General features: G+C 37.5%; 1 protein-coding gene across 5 annotated transcripts in view; it reads left to right on the forward strand.

Annotated features, from left to right (window-relative positions):
- The window catches only part of LOC150077021 (protein numb-like), a 352380-nt gene that overhangs the window by 238620 nt on the left and 90606 nt on the right, over positions 1-23154 (forward strand). Inside the window, exon 1 of one of the 5 annotated variants that reach the window (XM_090386518.1) lies at positions 21800-22128. The exons of the other annotated variants lie outside the window; for them this stretch is intronic. Within the exon in view, the coding sequence (XP_090242644.1) occupies positions 22041-22128 (88 nt within the window). The 5' untranslated portion in view covers positions 21800-22040. Of the gene's footprint in view, positions 1-21799; positions 22129-23154 lie in introns of those variants that run through there. 5 annotated transcript variants of the gene reach the window in all.

The following is a 23154-nucleotide window of genomic DNA, read 5'->3' on the forward strand; positions in this document are numbered from 1 at the left end:
TGGTCTATTGTGCGAGATCGTCTTGTCCGTTTTTATGACATGGTGCCAATACCGTTTGTGAGTAGGTGTTTCTAGTACGCCCTGGTGTTCGTACTTGTAATACGACACACTTTCTTTGATCAACTGGTATTTTTACGTTAGCTTCTGATGTATTATCCATGCGACCTGGTCTTGTCCATGAGTGTGCTCTGTCTGGGTGATCACTCTGCATCCCGCGGTGATGTGCTAGATTGTTTCTGGAGCCAGGTAGCATTGTCGACATGTGTTATCTATCACTGCAGGTTCTTTGGCGATGTAGTTCCTAGTGTTGATTACTCGGACTTGGTTGGCGAGCATCAATTCTTCGGTCTCGGGGGAACTGCCTCCGCTTGGAAGCCATCTTATCTATATAGTCTTGATGGAGGTCATTGTAGTGTCTCCCATGTGGTGCCCTTTTCGTCCATCTTTCTGTCTTGGTTTCTTCTGTCTGAGTGAGTGGGGTCTCCTTGTTGAGATTGAGCGTTCGTGCCGTTTGTCTAGCTTCCATATGGCTTGGCAGATTGGCACTGCTTTTGTGGAAGTAATCCCTCAGGTTCTTAATCACCTTCTTCTCTTGTTCAATGAGGTCTGTCAAACCCTTCCCGCCTTTTTTCCGGGCTGTGATCAGTCTCTCGATGGCCGACTTTGGACGGCTCTTGGTTATCATTATCATGGTCGATCTCATATTCTCCTCCAGTTCGGTGGTGTTCCAATCTATGATCCTGAAGGAGTATGTTAATACTAAAAAACTATAATACTATTTTATATTATTATAAAATATAATAATATCTGGGACTGCATAGGTATTAGTCGCTGAGTATGTTCCGCCGTTCAGCTTTGTTTTTAGCTGGCTCCTCAGTCCCTGATCGTAATTCTCAGTTAGGCGGGCCTTGTTCTCCTTGTGTTCTGATTGTTGAGCCTGCACCATCCATCATTCCCAGATATTTCTCTCCCTCTGTCATGGCTTCAGTCTTTTCATCGATTTTCAGCTGGTAGTTTCGGATTATTATTATTATTATTATTATTATTATTATTATTATATATTTTTTAAATCTTGCGCCGTCCAAGGAACTACAGGGCAAACTCCTCATGAACCCCATCAGCTTGCTCCAATACCAGCAATTTCTCTGATAATGATCTTATAAATCAATTTTTAATTTAGATTTAGTTTTGTTAAAAGTATTGTTGAAAGTTATAAAAATTATTTTAAAAGTATACAATATAAGGATCAGTTTTGAATTCATGTAAAATAAATTCTTTTCTTTTACAAGACTTTTCCAATTTATTACGTTTCTTGGGGGAAGGGAAGAGAGTTAAGTAAAAAGTTACCAAAAATAAAAACTTGTACCTTCACTGGAAACTTCCTAACTCTACTTCTGATGTCTGGTTAAAACGCAATGCATTATACAGGTATCAGTACCCTCCTTACTTTGGCAAAAAAAAAAAAAAAAAAAAAAGCATGGAAGATAGTTCTGTTTTTACACTCGTTTCTGGTCATTTTGCAAAGCTCCTTATCATCATAGTGTACTACGCCGGTTATCAGCTAATTTTCAGGAGCCACTACATAAGATACAACGCAATGTTCATTAATAACGACATACTCATGCATGCATAACACATTACATAAGCAGTAAACTGTGTTAGTTGTCTGACGGCACCAGGATGGTCATCAGCAGTACATAAGCAGCACTGTGTTGAAGGAAGCATTCCATGAAAATGGATAGCATGAAGTCACAACATTCGTTGGACAATGGACAGCAACACTGGGGAGCAGCCAACCTGTCAAAGCTAACATCGAGAGCCATCTAGCCAAAGTTTGCACCTTAAACAGTACACGTATGGAAATTGATCCTTGAAAGAGCTGTTTTCGAAGGCACAAGTATTGCCCAGGAAAAGATTGGATGGGATATCATGGAATGAGCAAATCTCCCTAACTTATGCTTGTCAATTCAACCATTGGAACCTCCCTATTTAGTGGAAGTCTTGCGCAAAGTCGTACTTTCATTACTTTTTGATATTAATTTTATTTTATTTCTGTGAGTATTTAGAGTGAGTTTAAAGAACAAAGTATTTCAGCACTGCAAAACTCTCTTCCTTATTTTTTATTACTTTTTTTTGGCCAAAGCGAGGAAGATACTGGTTTCTTTCTTGTGTATTGAGTTTTAACCAGACGTCAGAACTAACGAGTTACGAAGTTAACAGTTAAATTACAAGTATTAATTTTGGTAAATTTTAACTTAACCCCCCCCTCCCCCCAGTAATAACTTAATAAGTGGGAAAATCTTGTAAAAGTGAAGGATTCACATTATGTAAATTCAGAACTAATCTTTTTATATTGTATACATTTCAAAATAATATTTTGATTAATAAGGTCATAATCAGAGAATTAGCTGGAATTAGAGGCGAGTTTCATGAGGCAAAAACTTCAAGAAACTCACTTCTAATAATTGAAAGTAACTTGGTTACCTTTTTTGAAACAAATTGATGGTTGCTTAGATTAAAGAATTTTTTCAAACAGCTATTGCTATTTATTTAAAATGCATGATGCCATTCCTAATTTTAAATAAATTAAGTGGCGTAAGAATAAAAAAAAATACATTTATGTAACTCAGTGTTCGTGAACTTTGAATCCTTTAGTAATGAATGGATTCCAGCAGGATGCTACACAGATGAAGCAACGTGAAGCAAAACACAGCTTTTTTTTATTAGCTGCTGAATTTTGAACCAGACCCTAATGCAGTACATCTATTGGCAACAAAATCATTATAATTATTCATACTCTCTTATGTTTGCAAAGTTCGATTAGCCGGAAAAGGTGTAACTGCTTATATATTTTCTATACCGTTTGGCTATAAAATATAAAAGCAGTTACACCTTTTCAGGCTTAGTGGTGTTGCCAAAATTTTGGCAGGTACCGCTTCATAGAATAAATTAAAATAAATAAATAAAGACAGTTTAGTTAGTTTTATTTTTAAAAAAATTCCCCCCCCCCCTGATGCGTTTGTTGACTGTTTTTTCTGTTTGAAACTAAATTTAACTAAAGGTGATTTCAATATTAAACAACAAAAGCAAGATTAAAATTGTAATCAAATATGCATTTTACAGATTGGTGCCCTTTTACTTCATTACGTAAAAGCATTGTTCACGTTTTGATATACTGCTTGTCGTTGGAACATGATTCATTTTAAAAAATTCCTCGGCAGTGAATGTCAGAGATTTCTTTTTCGTTCAAATATAATCTCCAAATATACCCATAGAGAAAAGGGGAGGGGTGGCAGTGATTAAATCCGAAGTTCTTATGCATTTGCATAAGAACTTCCAATTTAATTTGCTGGAGCACCATGCCGAATAAAATATAGTCTTTCCATTTAGTTTTAGATGGACAGTTATTGTAACATTGCAAGATAACTTCAAAGAGCTATCTTGCAACATTAAACCATTTTTTTGAGTGGCACTGCCCAGTAAACACAATTATGGCCAATAACATTTCCATTCAATTTGAAAATTGCTGTATATCATCAGTCCAAATCCAAATGATTTTGTTGAGGAAAAATTTCATTCTTATCAGTCTTTTGGATAAAAAATCACAATAGGTTCCTATCTTATGTTAGGATAATCATCATATATGACTTGGTATAACTTTTGAAATATAAACACTATACTTCCGTGATATTTTTGCCAATGCCGACCAAATGAGAATGAAAAAAGTCGACCAAGGCTCTCTCTCTCTCTATATATATATATATATATATATATGTTGACTTAAAGTTTGATACCAATAATGCCAATTTTTTAAGGAAATAAAGTCCGCCTACGAATGTTCTGGTTCAGGTTCTACGAAACTCCCTCCACCCCACACTTCAATGGCGACAAAATTTAATTATCATAATGCATAGTTCCTTGTTCATCACCATTTTCTTTTGTGTTGTAAATATTTTTCCTAGAGTAGTCGATTAAAATTAATAGTGTCCTACTTTATCTTTTGCACTCGACTTCTAAAATACGGTATAGGATATTTTCTATATAATTGATACATGAAAATTTTCCCATTAGCACCTTTAACCTTACATTTATTTTAGTACTGTTAACAAAACTGAACTCGCCTATTAAACTTCATTTATATTCAGAACGGAGTTGAGAGGTTAAATATAGGGTGACATCCAAAAAGAAAAGGGTGGATGAATGTGTGAACAGATAATGTATAATTTTGAAATTATCGGTACCCACTTGGGTTAGGAAAATCCCAGTAATGTGTTGTGCTACGAAATAGCTTAGATAAAAATAAAAAAGGCCGTTGATCTCGTAAATCATCTGCGGAATTTATTTTTCTATAGAAGATAGAAAAGACAGCTATAATTTAAGCTTCAAAAAATATAATCCAGTAATTGACACTTTGTCGTCATCGCTGTAAATATTTCTCTATACAACCGAAGGTACGGTCACATCTTTCACTTGGTTACACGGCTTTGCATTTTGCCCCCATTACTGTATGCTTATATCAGATTTTGACCTTATTTTATGCTGCAGGTTCCGCTTTCAGAAGTAGCTACACAAACAGGTTTGTACGTCTTATACTGGACTAACTTGTTAGACAGCGGCATGACCAACGACTGTTACATCCTTGATAAACAGCAGTGAATCCTAAACAGAATTAAGCGACGAGGAGTGTGGGGATGGTATTCAGTGGTATTTAAATGCTCTCTTATGAAATAGTTGGTACCGTCTACTTTACGTCAGTTCTTCACTTGTACTACTGTAATCTTTTAATATTGGATTTTCTCTCGAAAGGCATTTACATTTTGCAATGGTTTATGTGGTGAAGAATAACTAAATTTCAATTTGTATAATACTGGAGTTGTATATAAATAAAAGCACAAATAATTTATCTCATTCTCATCCTAGTGTACACAGCTTTTATTATGATGAACGCTCCTTTTATATAAAAGGGCTGTTAATCTGTTTGTTCCATTAAAGAAGCACTCATGTTTTTTGCATTGTCATTTTCCTTGAAAACAGGAAACAAGTGACTGATGAAGTAAATATCCAAAGTAACCTAACATTACTCCTTAGCAGGGAACCCTCAGCTGTCATTTTGTACGTTGAGAGAAAAAAAATAAAATCTCAGTCAGGTATAACATCACGAGCAACACAATAAAAGATATATGATACTAATTATCTTCTATTGCTGTTTGTCGCGATTATTCCTTTTTGAATAATCTTGTATAATACGAGGGCGTTTCAACAGTTCGGGGCCTAAATATGAAGGGGTTTATTTGAAAAGTCGTCTGGTAACATGCTACTTTTTAACATAGTCCCCTTTGGAATGAGCACACTTTTTTCCATTGATGCTGCAATGAGTTGATTCGAGCTGCAAAGAAAGTTTTCTTTTGGGCCCCCAGGAATGAATCCACTGCAGAAATTACGTCATTGTCGTTGGGAAAATAGATGTCATACAGGTACTTTTTTTTTTTTTTTCTCAAATTAGTGAATCCGAGGGTACTAGATCTGGTGAATATGGGTGATGGTTCAATTTCAAAGCCTCACTCACTCATGCAGTGCAGCCATGGCAACAACACAATTGTGAGCAGGCCTGTTGTCCTGGTATAACAAGGTTCCTTTGCTGAGTTTTCCTCGGCGTTTTCTGAAATTCCTCACACGGTCTGCGTAATATACTCCTGTGAGTGTCTGGTGTTTCTGTAGGTAATCCACTAGCAACATTCCATCATAACACCAAAAAAAACGTTTGCCTTCACCTTGCTGGCCGAAAGAATTTACTTTTTCTTTGGAGGTGGACAGCTATGGTCACAAAACTTGCATGGAAATTTACTGGATCTGCTTGTAAACGATGCAAATGTTCAAGTAACTTGACATCTCTTGTGCGTTTTGATATGCTGTCAACAACTTTGGGACCCATCGTGCTGACATCTGTTTCATACCAAGAACCTCTCTTATTATAGGGTACACAGGTTCAGACAAGTTTGCCGGCAATGCAGCGAACTGTCAGTCATCGATCACTCATCACCAGATCATGCATACTGTCAACGATTTCTGGAGTGGTGGGGGATGCAGGTAGTGCCGGCCACAAGCATGTTCAACCGGTTCTGTCGAACAGGGTCCCGCGCTCAAATGGTCAAAACAATATTGCTGATTAATGTATTAAATATTATTCGTATTTAAAATTTTTGTTCAGTATAATATAAAGTTATGTAATTGTCTTAGTTACTGTAAAATTTGAAAAATTAAAAAAAAATCACTATTACAAAAACACCCGCATAAGTTTTGCACAGGACCCTAGGGCCCCGCAAGTACTTCTTGAACAAATTTTGGGGGGCCGGCTCTGAACTTGCAGGTCTTCCACAGCGTGGATCATCTTTCATGCTTGCCCTCCCTCGTTTAAATTCTGCTTCTCTCTTCTTAACCATGGAATGGGAAAGGGCATCCTCCCCCAGTGTTGTAACCATATCCTCGTGAATTGCCTTTGGCATTAGTCCCTTTTTCCCCCTCAAATATTGGATAACTGCACTGTGATTGATTTAGTTTATATTCCTCATTCACACATTTTTTTGACTTCAGATTAGGTTATGTTGCATTTACGAAGAAAGGCTTAAGTTTTGCAAATTACAGTGTCTGGAGACTGGGCACCTGCGAGGCGATCTGATTGAGGTGTATAAAGTCTTGAATGGTTTGAGCATGTCAGTGCTGATGGGATTCTTCCTCTTGCTCAGAATAATCGCCTGAGAGGGCATAAATTCAAATTGAGGAAAGACAGTTGTAGGATAGATGTGCGGAAGTTTGCCTTTAGCCAGCGTGTGGTTGATTGCTGGAACAAACTTCCATCTGTCGTTGTAGAAGTTGATAGCTTAAATAGATTCAAGGCAGAACTAGATAAACATTTGGAGCGAGTGGATGGTTAAATTAGTTTTTTTTTTTTTTTTTTTTGGCTGATGCTATATAAGCTTGCTTTCTTACATCATGTGCCAATGCTAATGCTAATTAAAAAAAAAGACTTTATTGAAACTGCATGAAACTTAGCGGATTACTATATGAAGTGTTATGAACTTTTTAAATGACCCTGTATGTTGCGGCTCCTAAAGTTTGTCTTTTTTGTTTGCTGGTTCGTCTTGGCTCCAAAAAGAGGTTTCGACCTCTGCTCTGTGTGCATTACTAATGTGGTGTTAAACACTGATAAATAATTACTCATTTGTTCGTTGCGAGCTGGACAATAGTGATGAAACGTGATAACTATCAAAATAATTGGCAAAACTGAAATTCCCGGTGTGCAAATAAATGGAGGTCACTTTCCGCGTTTTGCAGTCTGAAGTTTTTTTTTTTTAAGCGGTTAATTTAAAAAACATAGGAACAGATTAGGAATTCACCAAAACTACACGCATGATACAAATCAATATTACATAATTTACGAAGTTAACCAGAATTGTGTGACGATGTAGTTAATTTAATAACTGCGCCATCAGAGTGGCCTGCGGACCGATTCGGCAGTGACAATCCACATGTAATATGATACAAATAGAATTTTAAAATATAATATGTTATTGCTTCCTGTTAAAAGAGTATCGTGTATAGAGTTGCCAGATGTCTGCGTTTTGAATTGCGTGTTCGGTTTAGGTTTGATCAGTTGAACTTGCAGTTTAACCGTTCTAGGTATTTTTGCATTGTATCTCCCATGTTAGCACGAATTATTTTTATCTGCAAATTGTTGTAATAGGAATTCTGTTTAAACACAAGCAGATGGGCAATGAAAGAGAGAGCGAGAGACAGCGTGTTCGTATAAGTGGGATTAGCCTTGTGCTTATCTCTAACGTGAAAAGTTGTGAGAAAGCGTTCGCATGAACTTTTTCTCACAGCCAAACAAAGAACTGCATTTTAATCATTACTTATTCGTGAATTTTAATGCACCTTTTAGTGAAACTGAGGAGAGAATACAAATCAATTACAGGTCTGTTAATCTGGTTTAATCTTCTAAATGGTGTTGTCCGCCATATTTTGATCAACCTATAGTCTGTTATTCATAAAATGACTCAAAAAAACAAGCCGGGTTATCATCACATTGTGTTTATTTACATATTTAATCTCGAACGATCGTGAATTGCCAAACTGAAACTGAATAGGGCTTTGAACCGTTTAACTCTCTGGTGGTGCAATCCATACAATGCTTTGCGCAATTCATCTTTCGCTGGTAACTACAAAATAGGAAGAATTATAGCGATAAGAGTACAGCCTTATACTGACTAGTCATCCTACATTGGCATTACTTTTCCTCTATCTGATGAAACTCTTTCCTTCCACAAGTTCCTTTATATAGCTCATAATCTTCATGGAATACTTTCTACGAATTTTCAGCATGTGTCGAGTTCAGTCCTCCAGTTTTTTTTTTAATTGTGAAAGTGGTTTTTGCCTTTAGGAACAAACAACCTTTACGTTTTTCCAATAAGTTCCACAATGGTTTTCTTGGCTCTGATCGGCGTTCTGAGTGCACTATCCAGCATTGTGAATATTATTCTTCCCAGACAAAGTCGTCAAGTTGTTGACCTCCTTTGTGGCAGAGAAGGTTGTCCAAATCCAAAGTAAACGCAAATCTCAGATTGACATCGTTTTGCTATTTAAAGAAGTTCTTCGAGTTAGCTCCGCGTGCATTGTCTTTCATCTGGTGAAAATAGTATATCCAGATATAGTAGGAGTGGAAAAATGTCACAGTATCATTCCTTTTGCAAGCTACCATCCATAAAAGCTATCCGTTCAGCACCATTAGCCACGAAAAACAAGTCCCGACCAGGACTGCCGCTGTCCATGTGGCACAGTACGCAGGTATATCGAAATTCCTCATTCTTGAGGCCATCATATCCACTCAGCATAACACCATTCGTCCCGTGTTTATTAATTTTCATAATAAAAAGACTTTAATTCGTCAACACTCTGTGCATAGTAAGCACACTGACGACTGCTGTAATTTCCAGACCTCGGTGATTCTTTAGAACTTGGTGGGGGGCTGTTGTTTGTCCCATTCACTTAAAGAAATATGTTCAAGGCGCTATCCAAACCATGTTTATGCGCGACGGATACATGAATTAATTAGAACAGAAGCCTTTTTTAAAATTTAGAATTTAAAAGGTAAAATAAAATACTAATACATATCAAGTTTAACCCAATAACAAATTAAAGGAGGCAACATCACTTAGTCCCAGCTTAGAGGAATAAGACATAAGAGAATTTACATCTCTCGCATCCCAGTGAGCTGGGTTACCATCCCTGCCACTAGGAGGTGGATGAACTACTATCTATTTGTGTAAAATAGACCTCCTTTTAAAAACTTTAACAATACATGTATACAAATAAGTGAATGGTGTTTTGTCAGCAAACACGATCCAAACAGAGTCCCAATTCAAAGTTCCAGTTACATTTTCTAGCTCAAATCTGTGATCAACATAATTTGTACAGTGTAACATTAAATTCTTGAAATCTCTATTTGTCCATAAGGACATAACCCATTAGGTACGAAGCCTAATTCAAATAGTCTAAAAGCTAAACCATGTCCAGTTAATGCAAATGTTGCATGTAGCCCACGTTGCAATCAAGGCTTCATCTTCGCATTAATAATATCAATTCTAGGTAAAAACTTAAAAGTGTGCCTACCTTTTCAGCATTCAGTCATCTCTCTTGCCACAAAGAATTTCAGTTAGTTGAAATGTTTTTCTTCTCTTGCTTAAAATATGCCCTGTCATATGTTTTCCCATTCACAGGGCAAGAAGTTATACCAGAGAGAGTCACACGAATATTATTTCTGGTAAAAAAACATTAGCCCAGCAAGCAAGATCAAATAATCAACGGGAAATCTCCTAGAAATGACCTGTAGAGCCTCAGTGGAGACTGACATGCCCGGGTTGTTGTTTGTCCCAGACAAAACTCGACAAGCTGTTCGGATATTTCTCATTTTCAAAAATACGTAGTCTCCCAAGTCGATATTCATCTTTGGTATGTGCAGTCGCCTTCCACCTGTAATGTTCCAAAAGATCTTCAGAATGTCGAGAAACTCTGAAGTCCATCATTGCTGCCTTATAGTATTCCAATACTGACCTTCAAATTCGCTGGACTCGTTTCCACATAACACGTTGATTGTAAATGACACCTCTACCTTCTACAGCTTCATTTATATCTTATGCCATACTTACCCTCTACAATATTTGTATAACCAATAATTTCACGACTAACGATTTCTGTAAAGTGATTTTATTTGTTAGTGTCCTGTTACTTTTTGGTAACAGTGCAGTTTAAAGAAAAATACTGTATATGTTATCCATTTTAAGCAGAGTGTAGCTATAAAAATGAACTCTATAACTTCTTAAGAGTTGGAAAAAAATGGAAAATTTAAAACGCTGAAACCGCCTGCTTTGAAACAACCATTAAGCATCTGATACCGAACTCCTCTAGTTTCGTATCTTAATGAGAAGTATTAAAAACACTATGTTATTCAATCACTCCTTCCTCTTTCATTTCAATAGACAATGAAATCCTATGTTACATTTCATAGTAGAAATCCTTGCCTTGAGAAAAGATTATATCTTTCACACAGTTAATTACTTTTTAAATCCAAATTGCTTATTCTTAATGAAGTCTTTAGTAAGAAGAGATTTTAAATAATCTTTTTATTACACATATTTTAGGCAGCTCTTAGGTTTCATTACTATGGATAGTTGAAAAGTTTGTTACGTACCATAAAAAGAATGAAGTAGTCCGGAAATAAATTAACCTTTATTAAGCTTAGCTGACTTTAAGGGTTAAACACCTGAAACAATGTGCCCTCATATTTTTTGGACCACTTATGGAATCCACTTGGTTCTGTAACCACTCCGCAACTGCACGAATAACGTCGTTATTTTTCCCTTACATTTTTTTTTTTTTTTTTTTTTTTTTTTGATATTTAAGATAAGAGGTAATACTTCATAGGGGGTCCCATATCTGAATAATGGTGGCTGGGTGTGGAATAAATTCATAACCTAATTCATTGTCATGTAGGAAGAGAGTTCCTCTGAAGATTTTCTCAATATTCACACGTAACAGATTTTCCCTTTTGAAGGTAATCAATAAATATTCCTCCCACCTCTTTATCCAAAGAAAAAAAAAACAAAAAAACTGGTGCCATCACCTTGATAGCACCCTTCAAATTTTCTTATAGCAAGGAGATCCTTCATGATGGCATTCTACGGATTTGTTTGGTTACTATATCATAACAGTGAACTCAAGTCTCATCCGTGTTTACCATGTGGCTAATAAACTTTTTTTTTGGGGGGGGGGGGTCTTTTGCGATGTATTGCAAGCCAGTGTGACGACCTTCCAAAATAAAATCATGGATAAGAATCAGTTAGCCCGGTTTTTGACAATCACTGGTTCATCTTCAGTGATTTCATGACTCCTTTTTAGTTCAATAACGCAATTATTAATGGTACTATGATGGACAACCTCCATTATATCTTCTTCTTAGATTTGCTTTTCAGACAGCCCTTTCAAAAATTAAAAAAATATGTATTTCATCACCACACAGCTCTCTTTTACGAAATTATGGTTTCAGTGAACATGAATTTTATGGGAATTTTAGTAGAAATAATAAAGGATATTCCCATAATCCAATTAATGGGAATATTATTGCTCTAAAAATTGGATTACATGCATATAAATTTGTAATTTAACACTGTGTTATTTTATCTTTAAAGTTAAATATATGCTAAGGCAGAAACTTTTAAAATACCCATTCTGTTTTTTATTCCTTTCATTAAGGAAATACAATGGCAGTAATAATAAATAAAAAAAATAGCAGAATTATTATTTTGGTCTTGTCGTTCTTTTATTTGTAGAAGAATGTGAAGAAAGAACTTGTAGTTATTTGTTGTTTTACAGTGATTTTGCCATCTATTAATTTTTGCCATTGAGAATAATAATCGACAAGGCAGTAGGGTTCTTGTATGAACTAATCTCCTCTTTAAAGTACGAGTAAAACGATCCATCCAATTAAAAAAGGAGAAATTTTTCCTTCTGAACAGTGGACTTAAATTTTTCTGAAGCTCATATCTTCCGATCACACATAAAGTGACTTTTTAATCTCTAGTTAATGGCATGTATAAAATACAAACAATTGATTCCAGTACGTTTGAGATTTTACTTTACACTCACTGGACAATTTATCAGAAAAACATCACCCTAATGTTATCTTCTGTTAATGATATAATCCAGAAGTGAGCATAATAATGCTTTGGTATCAGTAATGGAATGTGGGTGGAGGGGTTTAAAAACTTTTAACAAGGTTACACGGTTAAAAAATTCTTTTATAATCTGCGATGAGTACAGGGTTAGGAGAGAGGTATATAATAGAAACAAAAATACCACGTGGATTTCAACACCGTTTGCAGCTTCCTACGTAGCTAGTCGCAAGAAATGCTGCATAGGAAACATAAGCATGCTCACCAGAGGCGGACTGTCCAAAAGACTTACCGAGGAAACCCTGGTGGGCCGATGGAGGCCGGTGAGATTTTGGTCATAAACACTAGTACGAGGCTGCTACAAGTTTTCCCCAGTAAGAATTTTTGACCCAGTCCGCCTCTGATGCTCACGCAGCTGAAGTAGATTAGTATATGGTAGGTGGCTAACGTGATGGACCGAAATTTCATACACTCCCTTTCGTCCTCACCAACAACAGCAGTTTTTTTTTTTTTAATTCAAATATGTTTACTTCATTCTGTTTATAAAATTAGCCGAGTATCTCTTTAAATATCATTCATAAAATTAACGCACGGAAGCCTCATTTGTGGATCTGTTGCAACAAGATCAGTCAAGGGTAAAAACGATATTCTTACCATAAAAGACTTCAGTGCTGCAAATTCTAGTTCTTGGAAACTAGGTAGAATAGTGAAACGCAGGTAGAACAGTGCATATATGAGTAAGCCCTTCCTCTCCACATTTGGCGATAAGGCTCGGGTTTCGAATCTCGTCAATGACACCAGGAATTTTTGTGGGCTTGTTTCACAACGTGGCAGAGTTAGTCTGATTGGTCTCAAGAGAGAGAGTTACCGGTACATGGATTTTTCTCCCGGAAACTCAGCTTTTTCATCCAGTAAACAGGAAAATCGACCACAGAATATGAAATTTACAGATACGGTCCGATATGGTCCAAGTCGCTGATGCGCCTGATATCTCATAGCAACAACAACAAAAGCTTTGAAACTATGCACCTGCCACAAGACTTGATTGCAGTATTAAAGCTTTAAATGAATTGAGCAAACTAAATGCTGATGCCATCATTACTCTTTCTTGGACAACACACATAAGGGGACAAGTTTAAGTTAAAAAAGAATGGATGCAGGATAGATGTGCAAAAATTTACTTCAACCGGAGAGTAATTGAGTGTTGGAACAGTCTTCCATCTGGTGTTCTGGAGAGTAAATAGATAACTTTGAGGAAGAATTAGACAAATTATTAGATGAGGTAGGGTAGGGTTTTTTGTTCTTCCCCCCACGGTTGATGCTGTATTAGCTTGCTTGCTTCCTTGCATCATTTCTCACTACTAATATTAAAATCATTACTGGTTCGTCAAACGTGAATAATTTTAAATCCTCTATAAGTTGGTGGTTATCCATTTCAAAAGCTTACGCGACATAGGGGACATCTCTTCTAATTATGTCTGCATGCTACTGCTCAAAAACGACCAGTGTGTGAGCTTATACAAAATGGCTAATAACAGCAATGTTCGACTGGACTAACCAATTTTTAATCGGTTCTGCTGTATTCCAGTATATGAACTGCCACTAAACTACATACTTCAAGATCTTTTTTTTTTTTTTTTTTAAATATATGAAGTTGTAATAGAGTGTTAGGAGCATCAGCGACTAAGGCTATATTGCTCTGTGTATATTGTCTGTAAATTGTGTGTTCTGCGGTCGATTTTCTGTTTGCTGAACGAAAAACCCATTCTACCCTTGCCTGAGACCGATTAACTTAGCCACATTGTGAAAAAGCCCATAAAAATTCCTCACGTTATTGACCTGACTCGAACTCAAGTCTTTTCCAGAGGGTATGGGGAGGACAGGGATTCTACCAACTGTGCTACCTAGGAGGGCAATATATGAAGTACGAGACGTTATGTGGAACATTGACTTAGATACAGGGTGTTTCACTACCAGTGCGACAAACTTGCAGGAGGTGGAGGGGGCACAAAGACGAATCGGAATCACATAGCATTGCAGGGTCCAAAATGCCTTCGTCATGCGGTAGAGGACGTTGAACGGGAGGTCGCGTGAACAGCGATCCCGCTGGAAGTCAGCCTTTGCGAACCGTTTCTGTTGAAGAAACCAAATAGCAAAAGTCCTCCGGAGTGGATAATCCGCAGGCTCCAATGATTGGACGCGTTGCAGATGGTATGAACTCATTTGGTTTGTTGACAGTGTCCTCCATACAGTGGATTGGGAAATACTCAATCGTTGGCCTATTGCTCGAGTACTCGTACTCGGATTGCCTTCTGCAAGATGTAGGACATTCTCCTCATTGTCTGGCGTCCTCGTCGTTCGCTCTCGATTCATGGTACCTCTCGTGAAACAACCAGTCTCACGTAACCTTCTCATCATACGATTAAAATCGTATGATGAGGAGCACGCCTGTGCGGGAAACGTTCCTGGTACAAGCGCAGAGCGGCGCGCCCGTTACAATCCGCAGCTCCATACGCGAGGTGCATGTCGGCCAGTTCAACGTTTGAATACTCGTCCATCCTACTGCCTCGGGAACCGGTTCGCAAATGCTGACTTCCAGCGGGATCGCTGTTCACGCGACCTCCCGTTCAACGTCCTCTACCGCATGACGAAGGCATTTCGGACCCTGCAATGCTATGTGATTCCGATTCGTCTTTGTGCCCCCTACACTTCCTGCAGGTTTGTCACACTGGTAGTGAATCACTCTGTATAAAAAAGTCTTATAATAATCGTTTTTTATTTATATTTTATTTTTCAAAGTATTCGGACTCACTTTCCCTGTTTATATTCAGTCGCGCAGGTTAGGTAATGTCCTACCAGTATGAAAGCACTGCTTGCTGGGTGCCCTGTATACTTTATTTATTAAATAAAGGTGTTAGCAGTGCTGTTCATTTTATTTTTGGTCTGTATATTCATTAAAAATAGTGGGGAATTGTACCATAAGATTAAATATCCCTTTTGATGAATTGTTTTAGTGTTGAGCAATGACAAATATTTTTCACCTCTAATTAATTTTTTTTTAATATAGTTTTGTGATAAATAAATGTGCTGCTTTTGTGAATAAAGCAAATGCTTTTTTATTTGCTTTACGTACAGAACTTTCGCAGACATAACCAAAGCATGATTTAACAATTATGTCTCATTGATATCGAAATTAATCAGATGCAGTCCCTGTTTGTTCTCCAGTTCTATTGAAACGTGTCCTTGTTGCGGGTATGTGTACTTGGCACAAAAATCAATAACTGTCTTCTCTCGTTTTTTTAGCTCCTTTCCCCTGTTTCCAGGAGATAGTTCTTAAAGCTTCTGCGTTTTCGTCCCGTGAGCTTTCTGAGATGAACGTTCCACTCATGGGTTCGATGATAGCGAAAGGTTGCAGACCAGCAAATATCGTCTTTTAAAAAATAATAAAAAGGTGGCTTGAATTGAAATAAAAGTGTCCCATAATAATATATTATATATTAATTAACATAATAATAAAGCACCATAATAAAAAGGTATATCTAATACCAATGCTTATAATTTTTATTCACTAAAATTAAAATTTAAAAATCAGCTTATTTGATAATATATGCAAAACTTGAAATAACATATGAATTTAGTCCATTTTTGCATATACTGTATTGCATTATGGAACTTTCATGCAGGGGTAGTAAGAGGGAATAGTGGTCAGTTACTCCTAACCCGTATGTCTTGTAGGAGGGCTCGGCCCTCGTGGATAGCACAGTTAGTAGAATTTTGGTCATCCCCATACCGGATGGAAAAGGTTCGTGGTTCGAACCCACGTTAGGAATTTTTATGGGCCTTTTTCACAACTTGGCTGAGTTAGTCGATCTCAGGCGAGGGTAGCATGTTTTTTTCTCCTGGAAACCCGGGTTTTCCATCCAGCAAACAGCAAATCGACCACAGAACACGCACAGTTTACATACACTTTATATACTGTGCAATATGGCCTAAGTTGCTGATGCGCTTGTGAGAGAGAGGACCCGAATCTTGGGAAATGAAAGGGAAAAGTGGGTTTGGTGAGGCTCTTTGTTCAGGAGCTCATGCCGGGTTTCGGCAACCCTGCTCACATGCAGATAACTCGTGTGGCCATCGCGGCACACGAGTCTAACACGATCATTACGATGCACGTTCTTGCACACCATTTAGAAAAGTCATGGATTTCGAAAATTAATTTTTAATGGGATTTATATGCGCTCAGTGATCACTAAATTATGGCCACCTATCTAACACCGTGTTGTGCCGTCGTTCGCACGGACTGCTAACGGCCGCTGTTCGCCTAGGCATTGCCTCCACTAGATGCCTGAAGACGTCCGTAGGGAACTGCAGCCATGCTGCCTGCAAGGCTTTCAACAGTGTTAGAATAGATTACAGTTGTGTGTCTGTACACCTCACTTTCTGTTGCAAAACATTCCACAGGTTTCAATTGGATTTAGGTCAGCAGTCTTCTGGGAATTTGGAGGCCAATCAAGATGAATGATATCTTCACTATGTTCCTCTAACTACTCGTGCTCAGAAAGGCCCTATGACACGACCCATTAGCATTTTGGAAGATGCCATTTCTGTCTGGGAAAAAAATGCAAGGCGGGGCAGCACATGGTTTCCCTATGAGCTGCTGGTAGTCCTCACCAGTGAAACGTTGGTGCATATGCACGAGGGATCCTAGTTCTTGCCAACAAAACATGCCCTATGTTATGCAGCCACCACTACCTGCCTGGACAGTGGGCACAGTGCACGACGAGTCCATGGACTCGTCGTGCACTGTGCCAGATATGAAGACATCCGTCGGCATGTTGTTGCTGTTCATGGTGAGCGATGGGTGCAGCAACAGCGTGCTGCACCCATCACTCACCATGAACAGCCACCTTGCGAAACCCTTTACAGTTCTGTCGGCGGGATGTGGTTTTACCCGTTTTACACAATTTTTTTGTTCACCTTAACCGCCGTGAGCAGCTGGCAGTATGTGCTGTTTCCGATAGGAAGCATTTGATCACAAATCCCCACAATCAAACCCTATAGAAACTTGCTGATATCTTTACTACGTCTCATAACTGCTATTTTATCACTTTTACTTGCACGACCAGATGTCCATTATGGACGGGGTGGTCACAGTTTAGTGATCTCACTGCCTATATATATATATATATATAAGCAGTGATCACTAGATTTAAAGACAAATTAGCCGGTCTTGGGCGAGGGTGGGGTGTCAGGGTTTTCCATCCAGAAAAACTGGCAAGCTGACTACAGAATACACACAATCTGTAGGCTTTACATACTGATACTTATTATCTTTCTTCCCTGGTTGCTAATTATAAACAACCAATCAGAGATGTTCGTATTTCAGATTAATAATGTACACAAATACTTTTAAAGCCTTTGTCTTTTAGAAATTTCTATCTTTGTCGTTTTAGTCCTTGGGTCAGTATGTGTGTTCAACCCGTGTTTCTGCTTTTTTTTCTTTTCTTTTTTTTTTTTTTTGAAGCAGGTTGAAACACGGTGGAATGGAATTTACGTTTGTTGACATCCTTCACATAAATGCCTATGTGTCTTTCAAACAGTCCCACAGCAAAGTTTAATTAGATCTCTGAAGAGGGAAATTTTTCCAGTGGTTTATGAGAACGCACTCTCCATACCTCTTACAGTTATCCTGAATTGAACGAGAAACAGTTTTCTGCTCAACTGTTACACAAAGACTCCGACAATAGTTTATATACTGAGGCAAGATGGTTTTTATGTGAAATGTGTTGCACGTGTAACGTGTGGCCTCCAATTTCTTTATTAAAGTGCTTAGCTTTACTGGAACATGTATTATGAATATTGTTGTAACGCGGCTTTCGTATTGCATCTTTGCAAGTACCCATGCTTCACTGATTCACCACGTAGCACCCTCATCAGTGTTACTGTGATAAACGATTACTTCATTCTTCATCAAAGTTAATAAATAGTTATCCTACGCCTAGTGCTGTAGTTGTAAAATTAGCAGAAGGTATACCCTATGAATGTTACGAAAAGCAGAGTATACTGTACATATCAAGCTTATTAACCGAATTAATAATATTTGTTTTGTTTTTTTTCTTCCAAGTCTTTCAAAAACCAGACGTATGCTATTCATTTTAAAAAATCCAGAGGGTATGCGGCGTATACCCTCCATTACATCCCTGCCTACGCCAATTGGCACAGTGGTTTACTAGATTTGTTGAGTGGTTTGCTGGACCTTAACTGTGTACTGTATTTATGTAAATTTAACGTCGGATGTGTCAAGCATATGCCTAATATTGAAATGTTCCAAAATTTCGACTCTTTCCATTATGGACTTTGAAAGATATAAAGATTGAAATGCAAGATGGTACCTGAAAAGTAAGCTTGTCTAAAAAGGTGTGGACTGGTTATATTTTAATGTATACAGTAAACTAACCCCCTCGATTAAACGGACTTCGTTTTGCTGTTTTTGCGGACTACTTTTCACTGCATGTCGGTTCTCCTTTGGCTGCTGTGACCCCCTTCCCATAGGCACAGTGAGTGCAGTCCTCTTTCCTTCTGAAGAATGACCGGTTGATTAGGATTCAGATGGAATTCTACGCTGGACGTTGCAGCTTTTGTGCATTCATGTCCATATACCATTCTCGAACAACACTGGTGGTATGGCATTGCTTCATTGATTGTAGGGGTTTTTAGGCGCATCAGCGACTTACACTATATTGCGCCATATACAGGGTGATTCAGGAGGAATAGTAAATATTTTGGGAGGTTATAATATCAATTATTCTGAGTAAAAAAGTTCATATAAACATGTGTCCAATTCTCAATGGATACGGAGATAACAGCTGTTTGAAACTTGCGCACAGCTCCCTGAAGCAGTTATAACCCGACGCGTTTGTTGTTAGTGTGTTGTTAAGAATGCCGCACTTGCTGAATATGCCGATATGGTGTTTGTCTACGGTTTTTGTGGTGGAAGTGCTACCGCTGCTTGTAGAGAATACCGTCGACGATTTCCTAACCGCAGAATATTGGATTCAAGAGCGTTTACTAGTTTTTACACCAAACTGTGTGAGACTGGTGCAGTTTCCAGCGCTCATATTTCTTATGAACGTACTAATGAACAAAATGTGGATGAAATAGAACACATTCTTCAGTCGGTAGAACGTAGTCCTACTTTTATCACACGAAGAATTTCTACGCGTATCGGTGTTCCACAGACAAGAGTACGGCGAACATTGCGTGAGCACGGCTTGTATCCATTTCACATACAGTGGGTGTAACACCTTCAACCTGAAAACGAATTTTGCCGGTGGGTAAATGCTAATCGCCGATTAATTCCATTAATACTGTTCAGCGATGAAGCTACTTTCACCCGTGACGGTATCAACAACACCCGTAACTCTCATTGGTGGTCAGACGAAAATCCACATGCCACTGTAGAAACAAATTTTCAACATCGCTTCTCTGTAAACGTGTGGTACGGTATCATCGACAATCAGTTGATTGGGCCTGTTATGTTACAAAATCGTTTTACAGGGCTCATTTACCTAGAATTTCTGCAAAACGAACTTCCACTACCATTGTAAAATGCTTCCTTGGCTATGAAAAAAAACGAACTTCCACTACTATTGTAGAATGTTTCCTTGGCTGGAGGAAAAAAAATCATGGAATGCTCCTCTGGGACCAACTGATTCAGCCACGTTGTGAAAACGACCCATAAAAATTCTTCACGTCATCGACGGGACTCAAACTCGGGTCTTTTCCACAGGTCGTGGGGAGGACAACGATTATACCAACTGTGCTACTGCGAGTGCGGTTTGTCATTGGGCATTATCCTCTTGAAACACTGAATTTGCACCAAAGAACTGGCACATTGCAGGGAGTATGGAATTATAAAAAATGATGACATGGACGTTGAAATGGCTGCTTACACAACTACCAGAAGTCCTAGGCCATACCACGAGAAACAGCACCAAACCATCTGACAGACTATAATATCATTTAATAGCACCATACCATAACCTCCGTCCCCAAGTACCTTTGCACGGCCCGGATGATGGGTCACGAATGTTTCAAAAATTGTAATTACTACTCAGTAAGTTATAATTGGACGCAGAATAAAATATTCATATGTAATTACTTTTAATTTGTTTTATTTATTTTTTCCCGACGTAGTTCAAGTGGCCAACGCGGAGTATAGTAGCACGTGTGTGAGTTTATTGCTCGAATTCACGTGACCGCTCATACAGTCAATAAAAATATTAAATGATTAGTTTTAAACTCCTCCGGCCTTTACGTGGTCGTGCGAGTAAAAACATAAGATTCCTTTTAAAGTATTAATTATTAAGATTAATTAATTATTTTTGACAAAGAAAAGTCACAGATTTCCCCCCTCCCCACTAATTAATCTCATTCTACTCTTTACAAGTGTTAAATTGTGCACCCCTGATGTATGTGGACGTGATATCGTGCTCTCAGTTTTATTTATCTATTTTACATTTAGATTTTAATATTTTATATGCTTAATCAGATTATCGGTTTTCTTTTAAATATTTTTCGCAATCACTTTCCGTTTCTCACATTAAGATCTCTTTTATTTATCTTTTAATTCTTACATAATTGTCGTTTCTTTTGATCACCTTGAGAATAAATAATTTTATTGGATGTGCTTTGCATTCTCTGATTACAAGTAAAGCCTTTCGGAAATATTCTTCTGTTTCTACTTATCAATCGCATTGTAAGTTAAAGAATTAAAATTTCATTAATAAGCAAAAGTTTGCTTATTAAAGAAAAAACTTGGTAGTGCAAGTGGTATATGAGCAATCGCTAAATATCCTCAATCTCGTTACAAACATAATTTGCATTCATATTTATTCTCCATTATTTGTTTTTCCGCAACGGCATCTAACAGTTCGGTTTATGGTGCGCCACCTGGATGCTGTTCCGAACAACCAAGTGTTTTAATATCAGCAGGTGGAGCTTTTGCGCGTAGGGCTGGTATGCAACACCGCTTGGGGTTGCCGAAGAGTGGGTTACATAGTTCGTTATTTCTAAAAAAAAAAAAAAAAAAAGAATGCAGCTAGTGCTATTAATATTAAAACTAACACAAAGTTGGAAGTAGCAGAGACATAAATAGGAATTAATGTTTTGATTTGGTACGTATATTTCATCTAAGTTCGCAAACTTTAGTATCTTTCAAAAGCGCCACCTATATTCTTCATGCTTTTCACAAAACTTTCCAAATTGAAAAGATTGTTTTGCTTTGGTAGTTGCGTATTTCTCGTTCGTATATAAATCTTATTTTTTAGTAAAATCACAGCAATAATAAACTTTTGCCAGTAGTTTCCTTTCTTCTTCCTCCTCTAGATTTTCATTAAATTAAATCAGAATGTAATTTAAATTAACATTAAATTAAATCAATAATGTAGCGGAAACATTCTTATATGTCCCTCACATGTATCTTTTTCTTATCCCCCCCTCCGTAACTCCTCCGTCTTTCCGCTCGCCATTCATTTAGCTATTAGGTAGGCGGTTCCGTGTTCTAGTGGCGTCAACCAGAAACTTAGGCCGCCCAACCGTGTGCAAACAGGGCCCCACCATACACGTACATTTCGGTGATGGGAGAGGAATGTGTTAGTAAGTGACTATCCCGCTGCAGGTTAGTGTATTACCTGGATTTTGGATATTAGCATTGGACGTGTGCGATTCATTTTGTGATGGTTTGGAACGAAGTGTGTTCCAAGATAGTAGGATGGATAGGTAACCAAGACGACCACCTGTTTAGGCGTGGGAAATCGTATGATAGGGTTCGGCCGCTGTGATTGTAATATGGGAAATCATCACAGCCACGTAGAAACACGGGAGCGTCATGGTAAGAACAGGCAAGGTAAGCAAGCGTGCGCGATTTTATGGCATTCACTAATACATTCTTGCATACAAGTTTAGCAGGCTTAACTTGCTGTACCTATTTTCGTTATTATGAAGTTTTTTTATTTAATGCTTACACCTATTGTTAATCAAAAGGGATTTGTGGTATTAGTTGAAACCCTTGGATAGAGTGGTGTTTAGCATTGCTGAGAATTATTTATTTATATATTAATCTTTATTGCAGGAGTACCCTGTAATAAACCCACCACAGCCAAGGGGTTTAAAAAATAAGATTGACATAAATAATGAATTGAAATTAGTACACAGAAAAGAATGATTAATATATATAAGATCATAAAGGTTACCCCTTTCATTGTGCTATTTGGAGATCGGCAACTTGGTGTTTCCAAAAAGAGATGTAACAGATTTTACACACAAGGGAATTATGGTTTAATTATTCATTATTCTTCATGGGTAATTAACGGAGAACGGTTTAAATGAATTTGATAATGAACTGAAATAAAAACATCATACAAACGTGCGTGTTTTAATAAGTCGGCATATTTTACGAAGGGGAGATACTTTTCCTGTTTTGTACTAATAAATGGAACATTCAGTATTGAACCAAGATTTTTCAGATATAACAAATTGGTTATATTCGAAAAATTTTTCAAATATAACCATTATTACTTCTTGTCCGAAAATTCCTCTAAGTAATGTGGTCCTTGAACACATAAGAAACTGTTCAGCCAGTGATAGTCGCAGAAATCAATTTATGCTCCAATTCAAATAGAGTTACTGTATTTATTTGGAAAAATTTAAGACAAATTTTGTGGATGTTGATTAATTCTTCGTTTTGATTATTGCGTGGGGTATAATTTTGTAAGCACTGAGAATGTTTTGCGGATATCGTGTGGGAAATGGATATATCGATATTTAAACTTAAAGATAATTCCAAGCTAGTTTGGATCTGATTTAAGTTAGTACCCAGCATGGTTAATAATAGTGCCACTGAGAAATTTCAAAGGTGGTTGCATATTTTAGT

This window comes from Mastigoproctus giganteus, chromosome 12 (assembly GCF_048544385.1).
Source record: "Mastigoproctus giganteus isolate SK-2022 chromosome 12, ASM4854438v1, whole genome shotgun sequence".
Classification (NCBI taxonomy): Eukaryota; Metazoa; Arthropoda; class Arachnida; order Uropygi; family Thelyphonidae; genus Mastigoproctus; species Mastigoproctus giganteus.